This window comes from Magnolia sinica, chromosome 16, assembly GCF_029962835.1.
Source record: "Magnolia sinica isolate HGM2019 chromosome 16, MsV1, whole genome shotgun sequence".
Classification (NCBI taxonomy): Eukaryota; Viridiplantae; Streptophyta; class Magnoliopsida; order Magnoliales; family Magnoliaceae; genus Magnolia; species Magnolia sinica.
Genome location: NC_080588.1, coordinates 4702823 through 4729929, shown reverse-complemented (window position 1 = coordinate 4729929; position 27107 = coordinate 4702823). Strand labels below are relative to the sequence as shown.

Genomic DNA, 27107 nt, shown 5'->3' with positions numbered 1-27107 from the left:
CAATTTCTAAGTTTCAAGTTTCAAATATGTGTGCGCACGTGCGACTACATAATTATTCAAAAAATTCTAGGTAATGCTGGTTTGAGTTATTGAAATACTCTCCATCTCTCATGTTGGTACATTTATAACAACCTTCACTGACCTCTCACTTCATTCCAAAAATTCTATTCATAAAAGGATAGTTAATTAATCATGTTAGAAGATTCTAACAAATGGAATCTTGACAATTTGATGTCTATATGTTCAGTTGTTCTCTTATTTAATTTTAAGAAACTACTCATCAGATACATGTTCTGATGGCCCATGCAGTGAATGGTTTAGATTTAGAATAGGTGGTTGTCCAAATATCTATAGTTGGGTTTTCTTAGCGTAGAAGATGACTTACTTTAATGATGAATTATCACATCAGATAGATCTCAACATTTTAATTGCATTGAACGTTCTAGATTGCTGTGATAAATCTTAGGATCCAAAGTTTTTTTTAGTGTTTATACAAGTTTGGTGGTGGGTTCCAAAGGTGGAGTTTTTTTGCCATCGCACGCTGTCGAAGAAGAAGGATTCGGAGAGCTGTCGTGCGATTGTAGTTTGGATTTCACAAAAAACTATTTGGAGGTAAACATTGTTGGGTCACATTGTTTTGAATGGTTAATATCGGAAGATCAGAGGCTTTCTGCATGAACGACACTTCCTTAGTCCACAGTTGAAAATGTCTGTTGTTCTATGGTTATTGAAATGGGAGAGAGAGAGATGGGTCTCGCATGCTGAAGCATCTGTACTCTCTTTTGGACATGAAGATCATAACGTGGACAATGAGGATCAAAATGGTGGGTCATGGCTTTCTTTTTCTCGCAAGTTGTTGAAGGAGGAGAAGTCAAGTTAATTTGAATGATGACTTGGTTAATTCATGATAGTGCATGCAACCTACTTCTAGCGGTTTGTTTTGGTTCCATTATAGGATAATTTGTTGATCACAAATTATGATCTTAAGTTATCCAATTAATGTTGGTTGGATCATCTAAGAAATAGTTCAAATTAGCTATTCTAATCAATTAGTTGAAAATAAATTGGTTAAAAATTAAACGGTTGGATGATCTTAAAATTGCAAAATGAATGGCCCAGTAGGTCCATTTGTGTATAGGAAATTTAATGTATGGTTAGCTTTGCAAATTGATTGACAGATTGTGATATGCAGGATGGATAATTAAGGTGTCAGGTATGGATGAATGTATAACAATCTTTTTAATTTTAAGAAACTATGAAACTTAAGGATCTTCTTAGAGAGTGTAAGGATTTTAAAAATAGGCCCAAATATGACCCGATGCAAAAAAGTAACCCACTAAGTTTGTTGGGAAAGATATAAGGATCGTACTAGTAGTTTTTGTTTGATAATTAGGTGGGCCATCTAGCGAATTTAATGAAAAGTTTTGATGAAGGGTCTGATACTCTGACATAGGCGGAGAGATTTAGAATGTGTGGTTCAATTGGGTTAAGTAACCTATGGTTAAATTTTCATCAAGATCAAACATGTACATATGAATTTTTAAGAAAAGTCTACAGATAGGGATGTGTATACCGTAAAAATCCTTTTAGTCGCCACTAACCAAATAAAGCTTAGAATCTACGATCGGCCAGAAATCATATAGTCTCGAAAAGGTTGGGCAATCGTAAGATTTCACAACTAAAGTAACTCTTATGGTTGGTCTGCAACTGTAGATTTGTGTAAGGGCCTCGGTCACAGAAAAAAGGCTTAGGCTCCATTTTCCGCACACGTGATGTATGGTCTTTACTTTACGGAATTTAACAATTTTTTTAAAGGATTCAAAGCAAATTCACCATCATTGTATCTAATCGTGCTTCGCGGAATTTAAGAATCTAGGTAAGCGAAAAATAAAATAAACAGTACCTAGCCTTACTTCATAAGATTTAAGATCTAGGGTAAGCAAACAAAATGAAAAAAAAAAAAAAAAAGATAGATAGAAGAGAGGATCGCAAAAATAAAATAGAAGAGTGAGTGTGTATACTGATAATGTGTTTGTAATATGTGTACTGGAATACAAGTTGATTTGGGATGTGAGAAGAAAAATGAGAGACCCAATACCTTTTTTTCACAATAGGGATTGTTGGATATTCTCGATTCCAACCCTACTCTTTGAATTCAATAGTTTCTTCGACTTCGAATATTCGTGCTTTTAGTTAGGAAGAGTAACGGCGTATTCAAGATTTTTTCGAAGTTGATAGGGGAACAAAGCTAATCTTTATATGTATGCGGCTTCGACCATACGGCAACGCACAGACTTCAACTCACCTTGGCTACCGTATAATCGGCTCTAGAAGGTTTTCCAACAATGGCTCTGCCCTCCAATGATTCCCCTTGTCATTTTCTAGTCCTTTGTGCATCCCTGCCCCTTGGAATGGCCATTGTTGTGTTGAATTTATGGATGGATACCTCTGGCTCGTGGTGAGCCGATAGTGGACATGTGTCAGTATTTCATGATTATTTCATGATTGTGGCATCGGCAGAGTCCCAATATATCTTTTGGGTTGGTAAAAAGTGCGACAGGTAGCCATCAACTTGTAGTATGTTTGTTGATTGGATTTGATAGTTTTCTCCAGGAGGCGTTGGGGATACTTTCAACTTGATCCATTTAGATTTTCTTACTGTTAGAGTCCGTCAATTGTGGCATGACTGAGGTTGTGTGCGGTCAAGGTTTCCGAGTATTCTGGATGATCGATCGGTATCCGATTTCATAAAGCTACGGGCTCACCAATCTAGCCCATTAATCACATCTGCTCAATTTGTTTTATTTCACGTGTAGTGTATGTGGGCATGCTCAAATTGATAAAGCGGCTCGATCCAAATTATCGTTATTTTTAGGATAAGCTGAGATAAAGTAACTTGATAGACTTGTTTAATATTAGATTGGATTGGTATATTGATTGTCTTGCTCTATAGATTTCTATTTTTCTTTATATAACTCTATTATAGCTTATTCGTCAACATGCTTCTTTCATTACTACAATAGTTACAATAATTGAAGCGCCTCTCTCTATATCTTTCTTTTGTTACATTTTTCTTTTTTGTGATTGTTCCTTTTTTGTCAACCAGATTCTCGGTTGCTTATCATATCTTAAATTGCTTGACGCTATTTTTCTCTTCATTTGTTAAACTTTAGAGAACTAGGTCACGTTACTTTATTGACCATCTAATAACATGTAACATTAGATTTATATCGAATAGAATTTCATTAAAAACACTCCAAGTATCTTGACGATCTTTATCCATTCTCATCCGTGATGTAGTACCACGTATCACTTTCCTATTATCTTTTTTTCCAAAATAGCTAGAAATATAATAAAACACTGAATATGGTTAATTTTTAGGATATCCCATAAACATGAAGTAACCTACCAAATGTACAGTATGAATGTCCAACATAGATCACGGTGGGGGCCACATATTTCAACCCATGGGAAGCTCTCATGAGGTCGACCTAATAGTAGCATGTGTGTGTGTGGTTGTTATGTATGACAAGCTGCACTTGTTGAATGCTTGTTGGATGTGTTGATTCATGGCTCAGTGGTAGATACTAGGCATTTCAAAACTGACTAGTCCTGAGTTCCAGTGCAGTGTGTGGGTAGGTAAGCGTGAGAAAACCCAAAAAAAAAAGAGAAGGAAAACGTTCTGGTTTAGTTGTTTGGCTATCAGCATGTATACCTTGTACTTGTTTTGATCTCCATCATTCATTATAAGGCTCACTTGATGAATGGTACAGATCTCATCCACTGTCTGTTTTTGGGACGGTGTATTGATTGACTTTTGCAAGTATAAAAATAATAGAAATTGTTTTACCTCCGTCGCGACTAAGTAACAACACCATGTGTCGCCCCCATATGGATCCACATGATGTGATAATCCTATGATTTAAATGGTCCATCTTCTCATTAATATTACAACGAAGCTATGGTGCCATAACGACGCTTTAGTAAAGATCCTGACCTTCGATTACTCAAATTGAATGTGGCCATTGAAAATATTATTTTTAACGTTCTAAATTCATCTACACATAGTGGTTGTCTGAATGATCCGTTCAAGGCGTTCTCCTGCAATGGCCTGTATATAAAATAATCCAACACATGGATGGTTCCGATCATTTGACCATGTGGGCCCAGTCTGGGTGCACATGCCAGGATCCAAGCCATTGATCCGATAGCCCTAATCATGGATAGAACATGGCCCCAAAATCTCCTAAAATTTGGGGCGCGGGGATCCACCTACGTGGTGGGATCCCTGACCATGGGTCCCACCGTGATGTATGTGCCTTATATCCATGCAGTCCATCTGTTTTGAAAACTCATTTCAGGACATGATCTGAAAAAAGAAGTAGATCCATATCTCAGGTGGACCATAATACAGGAAACAGTGGTAATTGACCGTTAAAAACTTCTTGTGGGCCACAAAAGTTTTGGATCAAGCTGATATTTTTGTGGTCTCTTTATCCAGGTCTTTGTGACCTTATCAACAAGTTGGATGGAAGATAAACATTCCGGTCACCTCATGAAGTTTTTAATGATGGGGATTCAATCACGACTGTTTCCTGTTGTATGGTCCACCTAAGATTTGGATCTACTTTATTTTTTTAGGACCATGCTCTAAAATTAGCTTTAAAAATGGATAGACGGTGTGGATGTAAGGCGCATACATCACAGTGGGCACAACAGTTAGGAATACACCTAAACCACGCCCCAAAATTAGATCTTATCCATTAAATATTTGGTATTGATAATAACTTGTACAACGAGAATAGGCCACAAGGATCGCCCTGGGAAAAATCAGTTTGGCCTACTTGTCATACATGCCACATTGGTCCTTATGCAGGGATGGGCGTGATGAGGTCCAGCACCGATCCGATTTCTTAAATTCTTGAGGAGAAATAAAAATTATAAATAAATTTTAATAAAATTCGAAATAAATTAATTGATAAAAAAATGAGTTCATAATTCAAGTTTCCAATTCAAACTACAACTCGAACTTTTTTAAATTGTGACTTATTATAAATAGTAAACTTACTATTTATAGATGGTCATAATTTCCACTAGAGTTCAGGGTTTTCGGCCAAAAAATAATAAGTGTCCTATTTGGCCTAAACACTTTGTTCTCCTAATTTTTCTAAGTATTTTTCATGTTGGATATAACTCTTAAATTGAATGAATAAAAAGTTACGATGGAACTAAAACTTACTTATTATAAATAGTAAAAACGGAAAAACTTATTATAGACAGTGAAAATATAAATAAAATAGATTTTCACCCCTCCATCTGATCGAAGCTTGCAAGTTCAGGTCACTTCCACTTACGATTGGGCTTTCTTTGGTCCATCTTGGCCATGAAATTGTCCGTGACCTGCTCTACATCATGTCCTGTCCGATAAGATCATCGGCAGGTCTGTAGTCCAATCAAAAACCATACATTGCTTCTGTACAGTATGGGACTCCCGATGAGCAGACTGGCTTATTATTTTGGGCCAGAGATCAACCTGGGCTCTTGGTGGGGCCCACCTTTTGCAAGGATCAAAATGTCCTGCATAATGGCACACGTTCCTCTCCTACCCTGCCATTGCAATCATAGCTAGTGGAGGTAGACTCCTGTGTTACTTTATTTTGGGTACCATCTGGATGTGACCCTTCAAACACATTGCATGATTATATTGCAATCCAGACCGTCCAAATAGTTAAACCAATGGTCGGTCGAGCAGAACCTAAAAAATAGCAAACACAATAAAAATTTTAACATCTCATATCCCTACCATGTTTTGATAGGTTTGTATAGAGGGTATCCTTATTGGGGAAAAGGCTTTTCCTTTTTAAGTGTAAATGAAAACTATATATCCCATAATAATATTTTTAACCTTGACAAAGGCATTAGCTTTTAGTTGCAGACTAAATAAAATGGAATCTATTTATGAATGGTAATAGTGGAAATAATCATTAAAATTTTCAATTCTGCAGTTTTGAATTTTGTTTATCCAAACAGGGCATAAATTTGGATTATTTACTATTTTACTTTTAACCATCCATTTGATGGACGCCAAACATTTATTTAGTGGATGCATAAAAATTAAAAGGTTTGGATGAGTCGGCCGATAGGATTTGACAGTATATATCTACATGATTTTTGGAATCTTTAGAAAGCCAAAGATAACTACTCATTGACTAGGGATCCACCTAATTTTAGAAGAAAATGAGCTAACAACCCCTCTAATTCATAATTAAGAAGGCCATTAGACACAATCAACAGTTTAGATCCATCTAACAACTTGAGTCTTTTTTGCTTGGACTTTAATCTTTAGCACTATACATCCTTCTAAAATAGCTGCAATTGGACTTGTGTAGAAACCCTATTTTAAGATTTAAGTTTCCTGTGCATATGTATTTGAGGGGAATAAGATATGTATTTATACAAAAGAGGACTAGAATGGTTTAAGCCATCACAATTCCTAGAGTCTTGATGTTACAAGAGTCGTAGGAGACCATATTTAGCTGAAATACTCAAGGATTCATGTTTATTAGACATACTCTAAATACATAGCAAAGTTCAAGCAGCAAAGTTCAAGCACACTACCCAATTACGTTTTTAAAATTGATCACAACTATTATTCTGCCCACCTGCATGCTCAGTCCAAATATCCTATAGTTAGATTATTCAAACTGCTGCTCACATGGAGCCCACAAGTAATAGAAATCTTAAGTGTATGTTGTTTGCACAAAATTTTGATTGATAGGATGAGAGAGGGAATAACAACAAAGCTAGATTTATAGAGGAATGCTTTAGAATTTAATTTTTTTAATAATAGCCACATTAAAGTAGAGTATATTTAGTGCAATTTTAATACAACTAGTGGTGAAAAGAGGAATTAGTAAGATAGTTGACCAGCAAATTTTCCAGAATGACCACTTCAATACCTATTTGTCAATAATTCATGAGTGGAAAGACTAAAGACATTGCCTATAAAATTCAATCAGGTGGAAGAAATGGAAATATGCTTCTAGATCATATGATCACAATGTACTACTCAAATTGAAATGAAAATTTTAAGTCAACCATGCTTTAGGAGGCGAAGTGTTAGGTAGGGCTGAAAGTCAGGCGGGTTCAACTGGACCGACCCATGACTGACTCGACATTGGGTTGGGCTCGAGTAGGATGTATTAGGTTTGGTCTCAGGCTTGGGCCATACAAACACCAACCTGATAAAACTTGAGTTGGGCTCAGGTTGAGGTCTCGGGTTGTCTGAGCCAACCCGAACCCGATCAATATATAAGTTACTTATATATTATAATTGAGTGCAGATCATTTGTGTTGAGGGCACAAGAAATTCCAATGTCGTCTGGTTTCATTGGTCCACATCAATTTTGATGACTCAAGTTATTACGCCGGATTTCTCTCTCCCAAATAAATTGTGCACTACACAACAGAGTTTTAAATGAATAGTTGTCCTATATTTTAGGTTATTTGTTTATATAAAAAAAGATGAAGTTCTTTATGATAAATAACTACGTATATAATTAATAAAATCATAGGTATAAAAAATAATACATGTATTGAAAATATAATAGACTAATGTAATCACTAAAATATTAGCATATATCCACCCGACCAACCTAACCGGGCCTACTTGGGTTAGGCTTGGGTTGAGAATTCCCAACCCGAGGTTGGGTTGAGTTAGGGTTGAGGTATAGGAACCTTGGGTTGGGCTAGGGTTGAGCACCAACCCACTTTCAGCCCTAGTGTTGTGCAATAAAATAAATAAATAAAACATATTCATAGAATGTGTACAGCTGAAATGAAGAAGGTGAGACGAATGATAAAAAGTAAAATAAATAAATAAATAAAACATATTCATAGAATGTGTACAGCTGAAATGAAGATGTTGAGATGAATGATGAAAAGACGTGGAAATATAAAATTGGAAATAACTACATTTGAGGAACCCGAGAGTAGTACCAATAAATAATTTAAGACAGAGAAAGTTAGAAGGTGTGATTTTGTACAAGTTGAAAGCTTGAAAGGGCTAGGAAAATCGTTGAAAGGATATGAATACGAAAAGACTTGATTTTTTTTTTAACACACGGCACACACCACCACACACTCACGCCGTAGTTGGATTTCACCACCTATGGGTACTTGAACCCTTGACCAGGTGTTGAAACTCCTGAGAGTCTACCACCGGGGCAAGAGCAAAGACTTATGGTGTAATCGAAGGTGGACGCTTGATAGGGTGGAATTATCAAACATGATTCAGATAGCTAAACCTATTAATTGGGATAAGGCTTAACTTATTAAGTGAATGGGAGATCCAACCCTTCCAATAGGTTAGTCCTGACAAGTGGATTTACTTTTTTTTTGTTTTTTTTTTAAATTCAGGCTATCTACTCCTAGAGTGGACCACACCATTGAAAACAATGTCTAAATACTGATAAATGGATAGATACAATCAATGAGCGAATGTAGCTGATTTTTGCTCAGACAATCCTCACGGTGGGGCCAACCTATTGGGTGGATGATATTAGATGTTGCACTCACGTGAAAGCTTGGAAGTTATCAACTGGGCGTCGACCGTAAATGGTTGTCCAAGGGGTTGGATTTTGAGAGCTTCTCGTATCTCTCTAATACACGCCTGCAGACATGCATACATGAGAAATGCATGCCAAGGATAAATAACAGATCATCCAATTAGTTGGCGTGTGGGACCACCATGGTATTTATATTTATATGCATGACATCTCACCCATCCAATAAGGCTGTCCCACCGTGAAAATGGAATGCCTCAAAAATCAGCCCAATCCAACCATTGAAACGAGATGGCCGATGTGAATGTGGAGGTTTTTTTTTTATTTTTTTATTTTTATTGGGTGGTTTTGTTCATGATTTTTTTAAGTGTAGCCCACCTAATAGTTGTATGGACCTGATTGTTGGGGACATCCCAATTTCACGGTCGGACAATCTTGGCAGATAGGCGAGATGTGATGCAAACGCCACGGTGGCCCCACACGCCTACAGTAAAACGTACAACTAGGTGTCTCTCTCTCTGTATATATACGTGGGGAAGCATCAGTCTCAGTTATAGGCTTGGAACTTCCTCCTTGGCCCCATCTCTTCTTTCCCTCGATACCCTCTCTCTCTCTCTCTCTCTCTCTCTCTCTCAAGTCAAATCCCACCCTTCTCCTTCTTTCCCTCCTACAAATACAAATTCCCTTCCCTCTCTCTCTCTCTCTCATATTATAAAACATGGTTGTTGTAGAAGAGCAGTACCAGCAAAAGCATCAGAAGAAGAAGTGGCCGACCATCTTCATGATCAACGACCATGAAGACATCCTGGTGGAGGTCCTTAAACGTCTGGACCCACGTTCCCTCGCCATATCAGCTTGTGTATGCCGACTCTGGAGAACCATCTCCCTTCATGACTCTCTCTGGGAGAACCTTATCCTCTCCCGCCACCTCTCACTCCATCCTCCCTCCCTCCGTCCTGTCGTTCGAGCTCTAGGCGGCTACCGTCAACTATTCACCGTCTGCTTCCGCCCCTTCCTCGACCGCCTCTCCCGAACCCGGTCCGGTCGGTCTGCATGGACCCGTGACGAGGTCCGCCTCTCGCTTTCCCTCTTCTCCATTGACTGCTACGAGCGCCTCGGTGGGGCCCCTTCCTCCCTCAGATTTCTCTGCGAGCCCGTCAACGTCTGATATTATATTTCATCTCTCTCTCTCTCTCTCTCCTCTCTCTCTCTCTCTTTCTTTCTCGGGCTTTGGATTCCTTCCATCTTGTTGTCTCCTTCGCATGCAATGGTGGGTGGGCGTACGGTAACAGTGTCCGCACCCACGGCGTATGTTAGTCGGGGAGTTGGAGGGTAGCCCCTCTCCTCGTGTCCATTTGGCGCGCTCGTGCTTATTTGGTCTAGTGGGCCCACAGCACTTGTCGAGGTCTGTTGCAGGAATCGGGCTGGCGAAGACCGTTGGATAGGGAGGACATCAGTCCGAACGCGATGGTCACCTGATGTATGGCCTGGATGTCCGGCACGTGTCACACCGGCACGGCTTTGGAGGAGGCTTTTGGGATCGATACACGGGCGAGGCGAGGACGCACCAAGTTGGCGCGCACGTGCCTATTCGGCTGGCGCAGTCGAGTGGGGCCCACCTCCGTGTGGTGGTCTGTTGCGGGTCATCACGCCGGCCACACGTGTATAGAATGGATGCAGTCCGTACATATGCGATGTGTATGTGTGCCTACCTGATGCATGGAATGGACCTCGCGCGCGTGCAGCACTGGCACGTGCAGGGGTAGGGTTTTTGGGTGGAAACACGAGCGGCGAGGACGTAGACAGACAGGATTTTGGAGGGGCGTAGGATAAGTGCGTGTGGCCCCATACAGCAGTTTTTTTTTTTTTTTTTTAAAATATCTTTAATAAGAATTCTTTTGTTTCTCCGAGCTTTTCTTGAGAACATCATGCGTGTATATAACTCAGCCCATCTACATGCCACCATATCTGCCAGCGCAGTGCACGAGCTTGAGATCCAGACCGTCCATTGTTCTTGCCCCGCTTCATTGATTATCTGGCCCAAAAATCAGGATATTTTGTTAATCATAATAGCACATTTGATGGAAACAACCTGGCCCAGTGTTTCTAGGTCATCTAAGAGGTTGAGCAACTGATGGACGTCTTCAATCTCACTCCCATGTACCACGTAAGGGCATACCGTGTCGTGTAGATGTGCCGCTTTGTACACGCGTCTGGTCTTAAGAAGCTTCTTCTCTTTATTTCTATATCAAATATTATTTTGAACTGGACTTGTAACCCAAGATGGTCAGATAATGTACGGTGCAGATTGCAGCTAATTTTTCCACTCTTTTTTTACTTTTTTTTTTTAAAAAGGGTTGTATGACAGCTCTAAGATTGCAGTAAATTCAGTTCAGAATAAATGGCTATAAATGAATAATGATTATTTGCTTTTATAATGCATTCGATATGCATTGCCATTTGGGGAGCATGTATTTGAATAGCATCACTTCGGCAATTACATAAAATCCAATCCATGTGAAATTAACCGTATTTTGCCAATTTACATCCAACTCCCAAACTGACCAGTTACCACCGATTCACGCTCCCAAAAAACCCCTGATGCACTTAAGCCGCTTGATTATTATTATTATTATTATTATTATTATTATTTAAAGCATTAGGCATGTGTGTAACACACTTGAAGAGAGTTCCTGTGTGATGAACGGACGTGGATAAATCACTGGTCTGAATGATTTGAAGCAATGATCTAGATCACCCCAAAAATAAAAGGACCACGATTCAACAGTTTGACGGACCATTTGGATGCCAGAAAAGTTGTCCATCACAACTATTGACAGTGGAAGAAAATAAAATAAAGACCGTATTCCCAAAAATTATCGATTATCAATGATTACTTGCATGAATGTAGATGCGCATTAAATGCTAGTTTGCCACCTCATGTTTGACAACCAATGTAGCAAGAGTCCAGGGCATGATGAGCACGAAAAGGACTTTCAGAGAGGACTGACGGTGCGATTGTCCTGGCAGCGCCAAAAGTCGCTTTCAGACACTTCTTCCCATATCCCCAAAAGCCCGTGCCCATGCAGAGAGGTAGTCAGACCAATCATCAGCAAGTCGGCATACCCACTGGAATAAGGATGAATGAGGATACTGCAGTGAGAATGAATAGGTCCATCAATCAAATGGCTGAGAGCGCATCAAGGAATCATTAGACCATTTACTCTGCACTGCCAGGCGGCCAGAGAGGCTGCTTTGGAAACTAGTGCTATTTCAATCCCTCCACGGGAACTATGGAACAGTGGAAGAACAGCCCCATTCAAGAATATGGAAAAGAGAGATGGTGGAGGATGCGTCTCTCTTTTAAATCCTTTTGGGGCATTTAGGAGCCAAATGCTAGAATGTTCGACGACACATCTCTCCCAGTGGAGAAGCATTTTTAAAGAAATTTCTCCAACTCTGTAGACTCTTGACTGAATGTTGCTGTTGTTCTTGTAAGGGTTCGTTTGGCAGCATTTATTTTAGAATCCTGTGGAATCCTATTGGATTTCTTAAACCCGTGGAATCGAGGATTTTACAATCAGCTTTGAAGTTGGATTGGGCTTTTGGTGGAATCCATATCCAAATCCTTCAAGCGACACATAGAATGTCATTGGATCCAAGCAACAGTAGCAGAGGCCTGCAGAGAGGCATCCTTGCTCCCAAACAAACCAAAAACATACTAAAATCCCCACAAATCCCTCAGATGCCCTTGATCAGTTCTGGGTCGGATAGCGGGTCATCCAGTTGATAAACGGTCATGCTTAGGGGGCAGTTTTGCCATGTACTCTTTAATTTTCTTCATTATAAATAAAATTATCACTTTTGAAAGAAAAAAACAACTCGAGAGTTACTTGGATTGGTGTAAATTTTGATTTCCATTTCCACAGTTTTCCTCAGGAAACAAGGAAAAACATTTCCCAAAAAAAAAAAACATTAAATTTATATTTTTCAGGGTTAAAGAGATTTGACCTTTTACCATTTCCATAGAAATCATATCAGTCTAGAAAAGCAGGTTACCGTGGTCTGTTCTTTGCCAACACGCTTCCTTCTCAGGATTCCTTTTCACCAACCCAAACAGGTCGTGGGATTGTTTTCATTCGTGCATCGTGAATAGACTGGTGAGTGCCAAGCGGAACGGAATGCAAGTAATGGTGCCACCTAAGTAAAACTCTTTAACTCCGACAATCAGATATTGCTTGATTTGAGCTGTCACCTAAAGTAGAAGTGGGGACTGGTCTTGCAAAAACCAGGTTGGTTGACTGGAAGGTTGGGATCAAGCAATCCATGCAATTATTGGGGCATATGGCTTATCCATGAGGTAATGCGTGCCATGCTGCCATTGAACCAGGTGTGCCATCCACCACAGAAGCAATTGGGCGAACTTTGGTAATGGCAGGCTCTAGCCTAAGTAAGAAAAAACTAATATAAAAAAAGTACAAACTTCAATAATATCAAGGACATTCACGGCGCTCCAAAATAAAATAAAATAAATGGTAGGCAAATAGCAATAGCAGGATCTAGATTCCTGTGGAAAATACCACTTATTCGTTTTCTTAGTGTAATTGAAACATACCTAAGTCATCCTCTCTCTTTCTCTCTCTCTCTCTAACATATTCAGTGACCAAGTCAAGCTGGGAGGGGGTGTAGAATCGAACATTACTTGCTTCCCAGTAGAAAGCTTTTGCTCACAGCCATGCGCCTCAGGCCATCCCACCACTTGTGGCTGTCCTAATTATCTGAAACAGGGCTGCCAAAACAAACAAAACAAAACAAAACAAAACAATGAAATAAGATGGGGATTAGTCAACATATCCTTTCAACATCAAGCTGCTTTCATGAAGTTTCCGATTGAAAAAGGAGAATTCCAATCAGTTTCTGTTCATCTACTGGGTCGTTTGGCAGCATGGATTTTGAGCAAATTACTATTTGAAATCCAGGATTTTCAATCTAAATCATATTTGGCACCTTGAAAAATCCTGGATTTCAAATCCAGCTAGGATCGAAAATCTTCGAAAGGGCTGCTTTCTAAAATCCAAGAGGTGGGAGTTGAAAATCTTGGATTTTGAAATCCTTTCCAACTATCACGACTGTTCTCTCGTCTCTGTGAAGTGGCCACTCTGAAAATCCAGGTTGTCAAACATAACTGATAACAATGGAAATCTTACAAAATGGAAAATCCTGGATTAGGATTCTCAAGTGAAAGGTCATATCCAAAGTGCCAAGTGACCCTAAGCATTCAATGTTTTTATCATCAAAGCAGAAGAGTTCACAGGACATCCAAGATGGAAGCATGCGCTCAAATCTTTACAACGAGAATCAATGCAGCAGGCTCTAAACAACATAGGACTGTGACTCAGTGAGGAGCAAGGTATTCCATAAAGGTAACATGGCCGTAACAGCCACCTCCGGAACTGTTATGATATGGGCCATTACAATCTCTCTCTCTCTCTCTCTCTCTCTCTCTCTCTCTCTCTCTCTCTCTTTGGAAAAACCTAGTTTGGCCCCCTAACGGACCGTTACAGCGCCCATTACAGGACCGTTACGGATCGATTTTTCCATAACAGCCGTTACATAACCATTTTGGAATAGCTTGGCGAGGAGACCCTCATGTGCGAAGGGCAAAGATGTGTCCAAGATTCAGGCCATTCATCAGATATACCATGTGAACATGCCGTGGAACAAAAATGATGTTTTTACACTGATGAGGTCAAACTTATATTAGAAATATGAGTGGTTAGAAAATAAGTCAGATTCAAATGGTGAATATACTACCCTGATTTTTACCCGATGAATGGACCAGACCTCTCAAGAAGTAGGATCAAATGTTATAAGATGTCTAAGGATGAATCAGAACAAAGGATCCCTTTTAGACTATGATTCACTTCCAAGAAATGCAGTAGCAGGTGTGCGGCCTTCATTCCCACTTGAAGGACGTTAATTGGCTGCAGAATCATGGTCCTGTCACTCCCATAGTCCCGAAGCTCGGTGACTCGACAACTCAGCCAAGTCGGAAAGATTTTCCAGGAGAATCACCGTGAAGCTCACTTGTGAACATGACTCGGCTTTGACTTGGCGTGACTTGTCGAGTCAATTTGATGACTCGACTTGACTTGAAGTGAGTCACTCACTCAAGCTGGGTTTTTCATGGAAAGGTGAGAAGGGTTTTACAGAGATTGCAAGATCTTTAGCAAACGAGCTGGGCTTTTCATGAAAAGGTAAGAAGGGGGTTTTGATACCAAGACCTTACTGAGAGTGCAAGATCTCTAACCAATGAGCCAAGCACCAAATGTATGCATATGTGTGTGTGTGATATTTAAAAATAATATTAATTTAGTTATTAAATAGAGTTTTTTAACTATTGGGCGGTGGATCCCCATGATCAAATCCCTCCCTCCCTCCCTCTCTCTTTGTTTGTGTGTGTGCGCGTGCCTACTACGCACCTGTGAGTGGCCCCACCGTTCCTAAATTTTTGCACTAATCATGGACAAATTAACAAGGCAAATACAAAATAAGGTCCCATGGTGTATGTTGTTTACAGTTGACATGGTTTGATTAACAAGACGAGGGAGGGGTAAACACAATCAATCTAGAACTGCAGATGGATGCTTAAGCATCTAAAGGTTTTGAAATCATCCAGACTAAAAAACATAATGTGGAATGCAATTTTAGTGACAATAGGAGTGGAAACGCGGGGAATTAGTTAGGATTGTTAACCAATAAGTACCCCAAAATGACCATATTCGATATCATGGCTCGAATATTCATGAGGTCAATTGTGAGGCTAGTCACAACAAAGATCAGCAAGGGTGAGTCGACGCTTCAAGGGGCAGGAGGTTCATGAGAAGTTATACATCGACATCGAAGGGAAAGATTCGTGGGAGAAGAAGATCGGGGCATCGTAGGCAGTGTTCATATTATGGGCGAGAAATCGATAATATCGGTGTCGCCGGAGTTGCGACATTGAAACTCGCTTCTTTCATTTCTCTTCCTAATATCGGTGATTTTTCGGCAATTTTATCGTGTTTTTTTTTTTTGTGAAAAATACAGTTGTCAGTGAGAAATTGTTGTAACTACTTACCCTGCCACAATATAACTGTGGCAAACAACCCCTTTTTGACGCCGATAATATCGGGAGACTGTAAATCCCCAAAAATAGAAAAAAAAAATAAAAAAATAAAAAAAATAAAAAAAGGGGGAAGAAAAGGGGAAACTTTTTGGATTTTGAGGATTGCTGATCGTTTTTTCGAATAGATCATAAATTTCAAATGGAATAACAGTTTTGGCGAAGAATCTGCAAAATCTCAAGGATCTCGGAGAGGTTTTTCGGGATTTTAAGGTTTTGGCTTCTCAAAGCCTTTTACGTGGAGTGGATTAGTTGGTAGTATGGTGTGCGGGCCAATCTCGGTGGCGTCTGGACGTCACTAAGTTCTGTGGGCCCCACCATGATGTATGTGTTATATACACGCAATCCACCATTTGGCGAGATCATTTTAGGTAATAAGCCCAAAAATAGGCAAATCCAAAGCTCAAGTGGACCACATTACAAAAAGCAGTAGGAACAATGATTCCTGTTGTTGAAACCTTACTAGGGCCCACAGTGATTTTTATTAGTCATCCACGTTGTTCATAAGATCACACATACATGGATGAAGGTAAAACAAAAAAATGACACCAATCCAAAACGTTTGTGGCCCCTAAGAATTTTTCAACGGTAGATGCTCAATTCACATTGTTTCCTATGGTGTGGTCCACTTAACCCTAGGATATACTTCATCTCTGGGATCAAGCCCTAAAATTATCTGTTAAAATGGATGTACATAGTGCATAAAATACATAAATCATGGTGGACCCCACAAAGTTGACTAAGTACGCTCAGTGTGTTGATTTACTCCCACTTCCCTGCAAGGTCGCAGGCATGCAACTTGTTTAAGTCGGTGGCTTGGTGCTCCATGGGCTCATCATGATATGTTATATTTTATCGATACTGTCCATTTATTTGCCAAATATAATTTTAGGGCATGAGCCAAAAAAATGAGGCAGATCCACATCTCAAGTGGACCACACCAAGGGAAACAATGGTGATTAAATGCCCACCATTAAAAACTTCGTAGGGCCCATTAAAAACTTCCTAGGGTTATTGTAATGTTTTTTTTGCCATCCAACCTCTTGCTTAGGTCACACAGATTGGGATGAAGCAAAACCATAATTATCAGCTTGATCAAAAACTTTCAGTGGGCCCCTGAGAAGTTTCTGATGGCAAGATTCAATCAGTATTGTTTCCCTTGGTGTGGTCCACTTGAGATTTGGATCTACTTCATTTTTGAGACTGTACTAAAATGATATGGTGAAACGAATAAATGGAGTGGATTTCTAAAAAGGATGACAGTGGGCCCCACACAGTAAGGATAACACCCACATGTATCTGTGTAACATCTAATCCGCTCCCACGAAGGACACATTGCCAACTGATGCTTTTAGGCAGTAGCTAGTGAACGGTGCTTTGTGAGACCCACCATGATGTATGTGTTTAGCCATGCCGTTCATTCATTTTTTCAGATAATTTTAGGACATGAGCCAAAAAATTAGCATATCCAAATCTCATGTGGAGCACACCACGGGAATCAGTGGTGATTGAATGCTCACCATTATTTATAATTAAAAAAAAAAAATTGCATGTCACAAAAGTTTTGGATGAAGCTAATACTTGTTGTTTCCTTTCATCTAGGACTTTATGCGCTATCAATGGGATGTATGGAAAATAAACATTACAGTGGGCCTTGGGAAGTATTTAATGGTGGGCTTTCGGTCACCACTGTTTCTTGTGGTGTGGTCCAGTTGAGAAGTGGATCGGTCTTATCTTTTGGCCCAAGCCATAAAATAATCTTTAAAAACATATGGACGGTGTAGATAAAACACATATATATTGGTATTGGTGAGACAGATTAAATGCTCAAGTGGACCACAACACAGGAAACAGTGAGGACTAACTGCGTGTGGTTGAAAACCTCTTGGGGCAATAAAAGTTTTGGATCAAACTGATATTTATGTGTGTTTTTCTTGCGGTGTGGTCCACTTGAGATTTGGATATGCTTCATTATTGGGCTTGTGCACTCAAATGAGTTGGCAAAAAGGATGGACCATGTGGATATACAATGCATACATTAAGGTGGACCCATGGTCAGGGTGCCACCCACATTCCTATCCCTAGAAAACTTGCCAAGGTCCACCATATTGTTTTATTGATCATCCAAACCGTTGATAAGGTGTCACAAACTGTTGATAAGGTGTCACAAACCATTGATCAAGGCCAAATCCTATTGGGTGAAGCCATGGCCACACCTAATCTACTCTCTATGCTTAGATAAGGTGTCACTATTGGAGTGATTTCTTACGGCAGTGCATGCTTTTTGGGTCCTATTAAATAAAAACTTTTATGTAATGTATTCTTTTTACAATTTTTTATTCCTAAATATCCAAATATATGTATTTAGGCATGTCCTGAAGTTTAACTGAAAATTATACAGTTTTTCCCGTGTTTCCCCATTTTCCCTCGCATTTCCGATTATCGGCAATATTATTGGCAATAACGATATTATATCTTTATCTCTGGCCAGCGAAACTTGTAGCGATACGGACAACTTGAACACTGATCGTAGGGAATATGCGAGAAGGCCGAAGATTGTTGTCGCTCAAGAGGGCAACGCTGGGAAGATGCACCTGCTGGGAAGAAAGGACGGGGAAAGGAAGTTGAGGGATACATGAAGGGAAATGGGGAAAAGCATCAGGGAGCAGAGGGAAGTTTGCTTCTAGGGAGGATGTTGTCGAAGAGGGGGATTGTGGGAGGAGAATGGAAGAGGAATTCAAAGGGGAAGGAGAGTTAAGCACAAGCAGGACCTCTCCCTCTTTGTGGAGAATTTCCACAAGGGGTGGATGGAGCTCAATTTCAAGAGGGTTTTCGGAAGGATGGCGCCAATAAGGGAGGTGGTGCTACGAGGATCAAAGGGGTAAGGGCGAATCAAAAGGCTAAAATTCCTTAAGTTGGAGAAAGGGGAGGTGTCCGCTATGGCGAAGACTCTGCACGGAAGAAAAATCGAGGGGGAGAAGATCTCGAACCAAAGGGCCGGGTATGGTCTGGAGAGGGTGAACCATCAAGTTGCAAAGAAGACAGAGATGAAGATGGGATATGGCAGAGAAGGGGAAGGAGGAGAAGGGAACTCAAGGGCTGGGAGAGGAGTGGAGAATGCCGCTAGGGATGGTACCTTGTACAGGGATGTGGTGAGGAGGAGGAGGCTATCAAGACAGAGCTGGGAGAAGGGACCCTTCAAGTAGAGAAGGGGAGTAAGGAGGAGAGGTAGTTGTGGAAGGATGACGTAGTCAATGGGCCTATGGTGATAGTACAGAAGGTGTAGGAAAACACATGGAAAGTGCTCTAATGGACTGGTGGCACAGGTGAAGGGCGAAGCTTATATCAAAGATGTGAAGTGATGGTTGGCATAGAGAGAGGAGTGAAAGAAGAACATTGCATTCTCAGACCTCTCTGAAGTCTGATGATGAATGTTGAGTGTCAAATATTGCATATTTATCCCCAATTATATCTTGGTTTTATGAACATGATACTGCTTAATGGTATATTTTATACATGCTTGTGTTGTTGAATCTGAGAGCTTGAACTAAAAAGAATGTTAAAAGTATGGATTTAATGCTCAAGAATCACCAAATCTTAGGAGACCAAGATTGAAAAATTCACATGCTAAAGATCTAAGGAAACCAAGTGAGGAATGATGAGAATCGAAGTTTTGAAGTGAATTTTTGTGATCCTCAACTAGTCTAAGCTTCAACCAGTCCTAGCTCCTGCTTGACTAGCCTAGGAATCCGCGACTCGAACTCTAGCAACATTATCCTTTAAATTCCCGTCATCCTCGACCAGTTGAAAGTGAACCTCGACCAGTTGAAGACTGTCCTCGACTAGTCGAGGGTTACGCAGATTTTGTGCGGACTGCGTAAATTTGAAGCGATTTTCGAACTTTTCCAACTTGATGCTTAAGTTAAAGTTCCCCAACTATAAATAGGAGTTCCTATGATGCTCCAAAGCATCTTCTAGGGTTTGAGGAGTAGAGCAAAAAGGGTTGAGCCATCATCCGAGAGTTTCTTCTTCCTTAGTTGATGTTTTGTTTAAGAGTCTTTAGTTCAATCATGTCTATGGTTAGCTAAAACTTTTAGCTAGGGCTAAGAGGTGAAGCTTGTAGCGTGAATGGGATGTTTGCTTTGTTTTGATTTATGTTTTGTTGAACTCTCTTGGATTCTAGTTTGATTATAAGGAATATTTTTAATTTTCAATGGTTTGTTGTGACAAATTACAATAGATCTGCAATTGCTTTTGAATATCTTTTTTTTCCTGATTTGAGATTGTGAAATTAGTAAGTCCCGTTGTTCACCATCGTCCCTTGGGCATAATAGGGTGATGGAATCCTTTCTAATCTTCACAATTCTCCCATGATTGGTTGTGGGATTGGTAAATCCTATTGTTTACCATTGTCTCCTAGGCATGATTGAGTGATGGAATCACTTCCAATCCTCACAACTCTCATCTGTTAAGAATAGGTTCATGAGAAGTTCAGAGATCTGACCGTCTCTTCTTTCTCCAACTGGATAAGATAGGACTCTGATTCCAGTTGGACCTCTTGAATTATGCAAGATCGTCTCCCAATTGCTACAAGTGGATACTTGACACCCTAGTTCTCATCTTTAAATTCACAAGTTTCAATTATAAATTCACAATTATTCTTTTAAATATTTTCAAATTTAGATTTACATCTTCTTCCAGTTCTAGTTCTAGTTACTTTCAAAATTCGTACAAGATTAGTCCTTGTGGATTCGACCTCGGTCTCACCAAGATTATTACTACATCTTGACCCTACACTTGGGGTTGTGAACATTGAAGTTTGGATTTCCTTAAGTCCGCAGGTGGAAATCGATAAGCTCCTTATTACAAGAGCTTTGTTTAGGGACAGTTTGGTGGAGAAACTTTGTAAATGGGTTGAAAGGTCGTCATTCAGCTGGGAGGAGACATGGTACCAAGTGTGGGGAGTGTTGCTAAATCTCCTTATTGTAGAAGCTTTGTTTAGTGAGGGTTGGCCCGGTGGCAAGCCATTTTGCGAGATGTAGACGTGTGGTTGCATTTATGGTTTCTCGGGTCCTATGTCAAAGGGTGGTGCCTAGGTTGGGAGAGAAGTGAGGCATGGCGATAGTCGTAGTACAGATGGCGTGCCTCGGGCGCCGGTACCTAAGGCTCAGGAACTTTGCGAACTCGCTTAAGAAGCCCTTCTTTGAGGGGGAAGGAAAGGCCGCCATGAATTTCTTGGATAGGGACAAAAGAACCTAGGTCCAAATGGATTCCTCCTGGCGTTTTTTCAAATATTTTACTATTTTTGAAAAGCCATTAAGAGTGACGTAATGAGCTTCATGATAGAACTCTTCGAAAGGTGTTTGTAGGCAAAGATTGGGGTATCCTTAATTGCCATTATTCTTAAGGTCACTGGTGCGGAATGCATGAGAGACTTCAGACCAATCCTTAATAGGACTGTACAAGATTCTCAGCAAAGTCCTAGTTTTCAGGTTTCGTGCCGTCCTGGCAAGTGTCATTTCCAAGAATCAAAATGCATTCATGTTGGGGCAATAAATTTTCGACAGTGCACTGACTGCACGAGTGCATTGACACTAGATACAATGAGGGTCTAAAAGGAATCCTCTGTAAGTTGGACATTGAAAAGGCTTACGACCATGTTGGTCAGGACTTTGTGGACTATATGTTTGACTGGATTGGTTGTGAAAGTGGAGGTGCTGGATTAGGGAATGTATCAGCTCAGCAAGGTTCTCAGTTTTGGTTAATGGTTCTTCCAAAGGCTTCTTTAGAAGCTCGAGAGGCTTATGATAGGTGACTCGCTCTCCCTCTCTCTTTATGGTAGCAGAAGCATTGGCAAAATGTTAGTTAGAGGGCAGGGGGGTCACTTCCGTGGGGTTTATGGTGGGAGGATTGAATTCCCCACTCTCTCATCTCCAATTCACAGACGACGATTCTCTTCTACGAAGCCGATTCAGTTATTGTGGATAGGTTGAGAATGACTATTTGGTACTTTGAAACTGTGTCGGGGTTGAAAGTCAACATTGCCAAGAGCGAGATGCTGGAAATCCTTATGCATACAAGAGAGGTCGAGCCAATGGCGAGGATCTTTGGTTGTGTGACACATTCCTTCCCCTCCACATACCTCGAAATGACCCTTTCCATTGGGAAGCTGGCCAAACACTTGTGGGACAGAGGTAGAAATGAAGTTTTCAAGGCGTAAGAGTAGATACTTATCTCTTGGCAGCCGGATCACCCTTATCAAAGTTGAATTGTCAATTGCCAAAATGTGGTGCTAGCTAGATTGGAACGACTAAGGCATATGACTTCTTGTGGCAAGGGTTGGAAGACAAGAAGAAAATCAATTTGGTGGGGTAGGGCAAGTTTTATAAGTTTTATGAGGGATGTGCGGACATTATGGATTTGGAGTCAATGCACCTAGCTTTGTTGGGAAAATGCCTTTGGATATTTGGGCCAAAGGAAGGTGACTTATGGAAAGAAATTATAGCTAACAAGTATGGAGTGCCAAGATGGGGATGGTCAACCGGGGGGATAGCTTCTTACAAGGCATTGGAATTATGGAAAAGGGTTATCTTTATGAAGCAGAAGTTTAATAAAGGCTGGGAAATGAAGAGAAGATCTGATTTTGAAGGATGTGTGACTTCAGGAATTCTCCTTGAAGACTGCATTTTCAAGTATGGATATTGCTAACAAGGATGGATGTTGCTTATAGAATTAGAGGTGGGTGGATGAAGTGGAGATGAACCTCTAGAGCTTTATGTGATTTCCGTATACCAATCAAATTAAAGGGGAGATTTTATAGGATATAGCTATAAGGCTAGTCATTCTTTAGGGACAGATTGTTGATCAGTCAAGAAATATGTTCACAGGATGAGCATAGCTGATTCAAAATGAATGCATTTGAATGGAATTAAGATTTGCAACGGAGACCAAATTGCACCAGTTAGCTAGTTAGCAGTGAGTTGGTTCAAGTAGAAGGAATTAAATGGGCAAGGGGAAGGCTCAAAAGAACGTGGGTGGAGATAGTAAGAAAAGACTACTCATCACGGGTTTGGGCGAACAGCTTCGGGCATGGGTTTGCTCCCCACAAACATGAGTTCGATTCCCCTCCCCATAGATTACCCAATGCATGTGATTGGCGGGTGATTGCGTGAATCCACAAGGAATACTCTCACCTTAAAGGGGCAGGGACACCCCGTTATCATTTTTAAAAACAAAAAAAAAAAAAAAAAAAAGAGTAAGAAAAGACTTGATGACCTTTGGTTTAACTGAGGATATGGTCCTTGATAGAGTGGAATGGTAGAACAGGATTCATGTAGCCAATCCCAATTAATTGGGATTGGGGTTAGATGATGATGATGCAATCAAGTGATTCCTAACCGCCAAATCTTATGATTATCAAATGAATGGTTAGAAGTAAACATGATCATTACACCCAATCCTAACACAGATTTGAACTCCCCTTTGCATCTATTTTAACTTTCTCACATGCATTGCATGTGCCTTTTTTCTAGTAAGTAAAACAACAGTGAGGACCAATACTAGTTACCAAAATGCAGAGGTTTTACAGCTCAAAACTTGGTTACTTTTGCTGAACTAGAGCTAAAAAATCTCTGTGAAAAACCCAACACTTAGAAGTATTGCTCCAACAGAAAACACTCTAGGAGAAGATCACTACCTTCCTCATATTCAACCAATAAGACCCTAATAAAATATTAGCCCACTTATCCCAAAAACACACATATTGAACTACTTTTAGAAAAGTCTGCAATTCAATCATGCGTGGCAGCAGTTTTCGTTCATTAAAAACACATCTAGGAAGAATCTCACAACTTACTAAACTAAAATAATGTAACTTTTTTAATAGGAGATATGGTAAATAACTTAAAACTGCCCCAACTTCTATTCAGGTTTCTCATGTTTGAGCTAAATAACCAAAATGCACCTACGTGTCATGGATAGATCAATTATTTCCTTGAATATGGATTTCCTTATACCCAAACTTCTAAGAAAAAAATCACTTAAAATTTCCTTCACTGTCTAATCACCTTTTGTTGATCTGTATGTTTAAGGTGAGCTGCAACCTAATGTGATCACATCTGACTGAAATTTGAAAGAACAGATGCAAGTGTCACCATTATAGAGCTCAGGAAATCTGGATAAGATATATGAGCTCTTTTTTATCAGTTAAGAGAGATGAGATCTTATATGATAAGAACCCTATTTTGTGCTTTAAAAACATAAATTACAAATGCATAAGATACATACCAAATTATCAAAAGCATAATTTAGATAAAATATAAGACAAGAAAGATTTTTTATTTAAATAAAAAAATAAAATAAAATAAAACCAAGGGAAGAGGCATACATGATCCGATGACGACAAAAACAAAGAACCCCAGCACAATCGGCCCAACAGGGTAGTCATTTCCTTTCTTTACTGTTGTTTCAGGAACAGATCCCCTCTTGGTGATATTTTTCTGAAACTTTGCAATTTTTCTGTCAGCAAGGCGCCTTGAAGTCGTCTGTCAGTCACACAAGACATCATCATCATCACCTTAGCCTTCTCCCAGCAATAAGGAGTAAGTCAAAGAAAGATAAATCATCACAAATGCCCACAATTCATCAAGAATGGACAAAATCATGAACTCAATCAATTTCAAAGGAGGTGGAAAATGCTGTAAATTAATAATTTAGGCTGCCAAATCATGGCTAACAGGCTTCCCAAGCAAGTTTATAAACGCAGTAAAGCACTTTTCCCAACAAGCATCACATTTGAGATAAGAATGGGCATGTCATGTTCTCATCTCAAAAATGACTCTGCACTAGGCAGTAAACCCAAATGCACCCTGAAAACTAGCACATAGCTAAACCATTGGATATAATCATAGCAGCTACCATTATATAGCTAATGAAAAAGTTGCTTTAAATATAGCACTAAACAACATTGCATGTTAATTATAACAGCAAATGCGAGTAACTGCAAAAATAAAATAAAATAACCATGCTTGTGATGCATTGTGATATAGTTCTATTTTGTTATATGAATGATTTAGGACAATTAACCACTTGCTCTAAAAGTTCGAATTGATAGAGCATGGCAAATTAATCCCTTTATCTCATAGCACAGGCCCCACATCCATGGGTTAGATCATTGGCCGGACTCTCCTCGTGGGCACCAAATCCATGGGTTCTGCCCCCTCATGGGCCCCAAATCACATAGGTTCCGCCTCACATGAGCTGCCCACCCCGAGTGTGCCCCCACATCCCACAGGCCACTCAAGCCCAATGTGAAAATGCGCATGCATTACTGAAACAATTTGTCAATATGCACATTCCACAATCTAGGGAACTCTTCTATAGTAAAGAAAAATGGCTCCCTCTACAGTTCCTCCAGCATGGGCAAACATGAGATAAGTACAGTTCCAAAAATATGCACCACTTTTAACGAAAGTTTGGATAAAAAGAAAAAAGTTAGGGCATGCATAGCAAGCTTTGTTTCATGTTCGTCGGGATTTCTTAGTCAAAACGGTAGTGATTGAATTTTGGAAAAAGAATCAATTTTGAAATTTAGCGTATTGTAGGAAAGGAGCTGCATGGCAAGCATTGTGGGCACTACAAGATTTGCAAATTCCTTCTTTTGGAAATCACCATCAATATTGGCCATTAGGAAACAGTGTCCCAGGGAGAAAGAAAAATGCTTCAATCCACAACTAAAGATACAAGGTTTTCAACTAGTAAGACCATGAACCATCTTGCGAGCATTGAGCCAAGCAGATAGTCCCATATTAACCTGGTTTCCAATTTTCTTTTCTCATTCAGAATAGGACTTTCATTCATTAGTTCACTAGCAATCAAAGTTCTTATGCATATTAATGTAATGATTTTTCGAACAAATTACAGGTACTATCACCAACGCATAACATTTCAATGATTGAAATGGTATAAGATAGACTGATGAGAATTGTGCAAATCATTTTTCGCACATCATGCATTTGGCGGGGATCTTTTTCTTGGTTTAAATTGGTATGAAGTTGGTCAATACAAGGTTCATATAAGTTCCCATTTTAACTGAGTAGTTTTCAACTTTTAACTAGAAAAACATCAATATTAATTGAGAGAAGTTTGATGATTTCAGTTTGGATTTTTGATGCCACATACAATCTGGATAAATTGCCAATGAAGAAAACGTATGTGCATAGATCAAATTCATGCTATAAACACAGAGAAGACATTGTTTGACCAATAATTTCAAGAAAAACAAAATGTAACTTCAGAGTGCAGTGCCAAATACTGAAAATTTTCAGAGCAGAGAAATCAAACCAAGCAAATACAAGCTATAAAATCAGAGAATAAATGGTTAATCACTATTACCATTGATGAAACACATCATCATTTCCGAAATACATGAACCCCAATTATCAAAACAGAGATCGAAACAAGACAAATCAATGCATAATTCCCAAAGAGGAAAAGTTTCAATCCAACAATTTCTATATATATATATATATAAACACATCCTTTCCAAAATGACATAAATCACCACAGTGAATCCTGATTTTCAACAAAAACGTAAAAATGATGCCAAATCAAGCTACAATTCCCAACAAGAAAGGTTCAATGGAATGATCTTCATAGGAAAATAGATCAATACAAAATCAATGCAGTACGCTCCAATATCTCATTGCAGAGAGATCCAGACAAGATTAACCAAGCCACAATTTCCGCGATGAAAAACCTCACTCAGCGATTTCAAGAAACACAGCAATTTTCCAAAGGCAGAAAGATCGAAGCTCGAAAAATCAAGCTATAAAATCAGAAAATCAAACAGTCAACCCCATCAATTCCCGAAGAAAAATACATCATTTCCGAAATCGGCATTCGAAAACCTAATCCCTCAACGCAGAGACATCATAAACATACGAAATCAAAAAACAATCTACGACAAGAAAATTGCAATCAATTTAAAAAAAAAAAAAAATGAATTAGAAGAAAGAACTCATCAGTCCCACGCGCACGGAGATCAAAACAAACAAAATCAATCTATAGTAAGAGAAATCTGAGATCCGACCCAACGATTTCCGAAGAATTCCGAAATCGAACCATCACAATCCTGATTTTTCAACACGGAGAGATCATAACATGCAAGATCAGTAAAAATCAAGAAAAAACGAGAACCAAACGGAATCTGATTTCCGAAAATCGTACAAAAACGTACGGAAATCTAGGGTTTTGAAAGAGAGCATTTTACCATTTTCTGGAGAGAGCGAGAGAGATGAAAGTCGTTTGAAAGGGTCTAAAACCGAAACGACGAGTCCAGACCTTTTCCAGATCTGCGACTCCCCCTACTTATAGCCAGG

General features: G+C 39.6%; 2 protein-coding genes across 2 annotated transcripts; one reads left to right on the top strand and one right to left on the bottom strand.

Moving 5' to 3' along the window:
• Positions 1-9282: 9282 nt before the first annotated feature.
• LOC131229838 (F-box protein SNE) lies at positions 9283-10882 on the top strand. Its single transcript, XM_058225876.1, has one exon. It carries the CDS (start codon positions 9283-9285, stop codon positions 9730-9732), a length of 450 nt encoding a protein of 149 aa, XP_058081859.1. The 3' UTR covers positions 9733-10882.
• A 2215-nt stretch (positions 10883-13097) lies between these two features.
• On the bottom strand, positions 13098-27107 carry LOC131228760 (uncharacterized). The gene is made up of 3 exons (XM_058224623.1): positions 26999-27107; positions 24116-24272; positions 13098-13353 (listed from the first exon to the last, which is right to left on the bottom strand). Exons 1-3 carry the CDS (start codon positions 26999-27001, stop codon positions 13307-13309), a joined length of 207 nt encoding a protein of 68 aa, XP_058080606.1. The 5' UTR covers positions 27002-27107; the 3' UTR covers positions 13098-13306.